This window comes from Neltuma alba, unplaced genomic scaffold (genome assembly GCF_004799145.2).
Source record: "Neltuma alba isolate B1F8T4 unplaced genomic scaffold, ASM479914v2 tig00001953_pilon, whole genome shotgun sequence".
Lineage (NCBI taxonomy): Eukaryota > Viridiplantae > Streptophyta > Magnoliopsida > Fabales > Fabaceae > Neltuma > Neltuma alba.
The window spans coordinates 11,188-15,442 of record NW_021632685.1 but is presented as its reverse complement, the minus strand read 5'-3'; the positions used below and the strand labels follow the sequence as shown (position 1 = coordinate 15,442).

At 36.2% G+C, this 4,255-nt stretch overlaps 1 protein-coding gene across 1 annotated transcript; it reads left to right on the top strand.

Moving 5' to 3' along the window:
• Positions 1–430: 430 nt before the first annotated feature.
• LOC114714486 (box C/D snoRNA protein 1-like) lies at positions 431–3,659 on the top strand. The gene is made up of 6 exons (XM_028899229.1): positions 431–698; positions 933–1,257; positions 1,556–1,751; positions 1,911–1,979; positions 2,076–2,208; positions 2,740–3,659. The coding sequence occupies exons 2-6, from the start codon at positions 1,044–1,046 to the stop codon at positions 3,361–3,363; spliced, it is 1,236 nt and encodes a 411-aa protein (XP_028755062.1). The 5' UTR covers positions 431–698; positions 933–1,043; the 3' UTR covers positions 3,364–3,659.
• Positions 3,660–4,255: the final 596 nt, after the last annotated feature.

Below are 4,255 nucleotides of genomic sequence, written 5' to 3'. Positions count from 1 at the left end.
AATCATTATATGCATAATGTAGATCTTTTTAACGTTGATAATTAATTAATTATAATGGCAAAAAGAAAAAATTAACTGCATAATTCTATAGCTGCACATTTTTATATATTTTTTTTGTTAAAGCATAGGTATCCTCTTATTGAAAACAATCCTATTCGAGACACTGTTGGGTACTAAATGTGAGCATCTTTTTCAGTGAGAATTTAAATCTTAATTCGTCATATTATAAGAAACTAACTCTTTCTGTTAGACCCAACCCCTCTTGGTTATTCTTTTTCAATCCGTTGCATCATTTCGTTTCACTTAAAAATTATGCCCAAGATACAGGCCCGATTGATTTATTTAAATAGAGTCCAATAGAGATCCGAGCCCAATTTAAGAATCCAAGGGTTTTCTCTTTGCTTTTCAATTTTTGACCTCAACAGAAAAGAAGCCTCTGGGACTGGGAGGGACTGCCGGTTTAACGGTTTCTGGTGGTCGCGCCTCTCACTGTTCAGAGCAAGCGCGACAGAGGAGCTACAAAGCGTCGGAGAGATATAGAGAGTTCTCAAGGGACTAAAGAGCGAAACGACTGAGAGATAGCCGGAGGGAAAAAGGAGGAAATCGGAGCTCGGGGAAGCTAAAATGAAGATAGCTGCAGCTTCTCTAGTCTCGTCTCGGTTCACCCAGTTCTGAGATTCCCAGTTCGACCAAGTGAGGTAAGGTTCCCGAAAGCATCGTTCATGGCAAATTTTGTCAGTGCTTGATTCACAACGAGATTGATGGAGGCAGCAAGATGCTTCTATCATCGTGTTCGGGTTATATAGCCAAAACCGATGTTTCTTTTTCAGTTCGTTAAACTTTCTGTCCGATGATTTATGAATGATATTTGCTTCAATGATCATATTCGGGTTGCCTATCCAGCTGGTGGTTTTGGTGCTCAAAAAATGCAGATATTTAAGCCGTTAATGTAAAAAGAACAGACCGATTTGAAAGGCTGTTCTGGAGTTGCCATTCCTATTGCCATAGTTGTTGCACCTGCGCTTTTTCACTGCGTAAGACGAATGGAAGAGCAAGATAGAAGCATGTGTAAAGAGACAAAACTATGTGAAGAATGCAGGTCCAACCCGTCAATATACAAATGTCCTGGTTGCTCCATACGTTCATGCAGTCTTGCTTGTGTAAAAGCTCACAAACAACGCACGGGATGCACCGGCAAGAGGAATCAGACTCACTTTGTTCCTATTTCTCAGTTTGATGACAACCTCCTACTATCTGGTAACTGAAAGACTATAGTTTGCCTTTGAACCTTAAAGACCCTGTTGATCTGCAATTTGCTTGCGTTACCATTCTTTCAGTATTCAAGATGTTTTACATAAGTGATTTTTCTTGGTCATTTTTCATGTTATTACTTACTTTGGGTCTTTTTATGCCTTCAACTTTTTGTCTTTATTAGCTACTCATTGATCTTTCATTAATGTGTATGTTAATGGTTATGCCTGTATGTCTTAGAATTTCCCAATACGTGGATCTTTTGTTTATTATTATCTTTTGTGTTGGAAATATCTCAATCCAGACTATAATTTGCTGGAGGATATGAAGAGGGTAGCTGAATCTGCTCGAAGAATGCGAAGTAAATTTGGTGCGCATTTTAGGTTACCTTTGCACCTTAAAAGCCTTCGAAATGCTGCAGGGAGCCGGAAAACTAAGCTCCTGTTTCTTTATAAAGGGATGTCAAAAAGAGAGAAGAATCAGTCTCGATATGACAACAGGTTATTATTTTCATGTGATGTAGTTAGTAGTAGTTAATAGTTATCTGATGTTATGCTGAATGGCTATTTGGAGCTTAGATTATGCAGGTAGTTGGGTTTGCTGAGGTGGGAACTTTATGTTTTAAGTCAGATAAGAATCTATTTGTGAAACTCTTTCAGGAAGAAGTTCATATCTTGGACTATTGAATGGCGTTTTCACCAAACAGATATTGTTTTAGTTGACCACGGGTGAGCCACACGGCCAATTTCTTCTGTTTTGAAAAGGATTCTTCTCTGTTTACAATTTCATAATTTTTTAGAGGATATTGTGCTCATGGTCTCCAGAGTCGATGAGAATGCAAGCTTCAGCACTATTCTGGAGAAGCATCTTAAGCCCGGTCCTTGGAATCATCAATTGAGGAAATTTTGTGAAGAGGAGCTGGATTGTCTGAAGCTTTTCATTCGGAAGTACCCAAAGGTTGTTTTTGTTACCTCTTCTCTGGTTAAGTTCATGTGTTGTTTGTGGTGGAGTTCACATCACTAGTTTAGGTTGTTAAAAGTTTTACATAATCATGTTATTTTTCTGTTGACTTTGCTAAAGGGAATAGTACAATTATTTTTATCCGGCTTATAAATTATTACATATATTAATTTTTTGCATGCACTTCTTAGTTACCATCCGTTCAGCTTATGTTCCTAGTATTGCTTGCTGCCTATTTGGTACATAAATGAAAGTATTATAATAATAGGGAGAATTGCTATGAAATCCTAAGTGAGGAACATAATTACTAAGAAGTCCAAGTGACAATAAGAGTAGCCTGCTATGACAAGTACTAGGGTAGTAAATGACAATCGCTTACTTGTCATTAGAACTTACTGGTAATTATTTTATTTCCCTGAGATCTCATTGTAATTCTCCTATAATAATATTGGATCATGTTTATGATTAGATAATGAATCATTTTTTCTTTTCACGTATAACTTTTTGTCTTTGTACATCTTAATACAGGGACCGAAGTCACCATTTAAAGAGCTGGACGTGAAAGCTCCAATTAGAGAGCAATTAGCAAACGTAGTGATTTTGGAATTCCCTGTTGTTCATGTTTTTCTGCCTTCTCACAACGTCAATTTTGAAGTTATCAAGCCGGTCAATCCCACTTTACATAAACCACTGCAAAGGGATTGTGATGGCGCCCAAAGCCCAAAAGGCATGGCATTCAGGGAGGAGGAAATAGAAGATGACAACAGCTCCCCAGATCCTCACATTTTAGATCTCATGAAGCATTTAGATTCAGAATTATCGCATCAAATGCCGAGTCAAAACAAGAGTTCTGAGCGAGCAGTAAATATTTCATCAGATGGCCCTCTGCTTGAAGGAGACACAGCTGGAGATCTTTCGCATTCTTCCCCGAAAAGTGACGATCTAGATTTATCTGAAAATATGGCATTGGACTTTGATAGTAATTATATGGATATCTATTCTGATCTTATGGCTCTAATTAATCCTGAGGATTTTATTGATTATGAAAGTGAACTTTCCAATAAACCAGGAGTTGAGGGAAGAGATTTAGGTGGTGTCAGCGGAACATGTCCTGTGCCAGAGGAATTGGAGGAAGGGGAAATTGCAGAATAATTGGGACCTATGGTTCTGTACTGAGCAATGAGAAGTGGAAAGGCGTGTAACTATTGGAAAGCTTATGCTTTCGGTTGTATCAAGCACGAGGGAAACTTTAGGGTGCTGGGTTTTTGTCACAATTATCTGCCCAGGAAATGAATCTGCTTTTATTTTTACTCTCTGGCCTATGAATCTGATCCCCATTCTTTTCCATTAGTTAGGCTTCGATTTGTTAGACTCATTTTGATAGTTCTTGACGCGAAAAGATTGCTGCCCTACTTTGCATGGGGAATTCAGAATGAGCCCTACTCTCACTGCCTCATCCTCTCAGGTCACATTATTGTTTGCCCAAATTTTATCGGTAGATTAGATTCATAGATCGGCTCCTAACATCCCTTCTAATTCTTTACTTCAAAGGCAAATTTACTTAATATTGCATTTGAAATTATTTTTTTCCCCAAAAAATGCATTTGAAGTTCGATGAAATATTGATTTATTATTCAATTAAAATAATGCGAGACAAGATTCATATTAGATAAGTGGATTTTAGGGTGTGTTTGGATGAAACCAAACTATGGTTTAAAGAATAGTTTTTAGAGAATAGATTCTGGGAAGAATAGATTCTGTGAAGAATAGATTTTGTAAAAAAGTGATTCTGAGAAGTGAGAGTGTTTGGATAGTTGTTATCAGAAGTACTTTTTATATATACAAATTACTAAAAAAATATTAGTTAATATGATAATTATATAAAAGATAAATTTTATGATATATTTTAATTTGAAGGAATAAAATTGTTAATAATATATTTTTTACCAACATAATTAATAATACATAAGATAAAATAATTAATATGTGTATATATGTTTATAAGATATAATGTTAAATATGTTTATAAAAAAATAATTGAGAA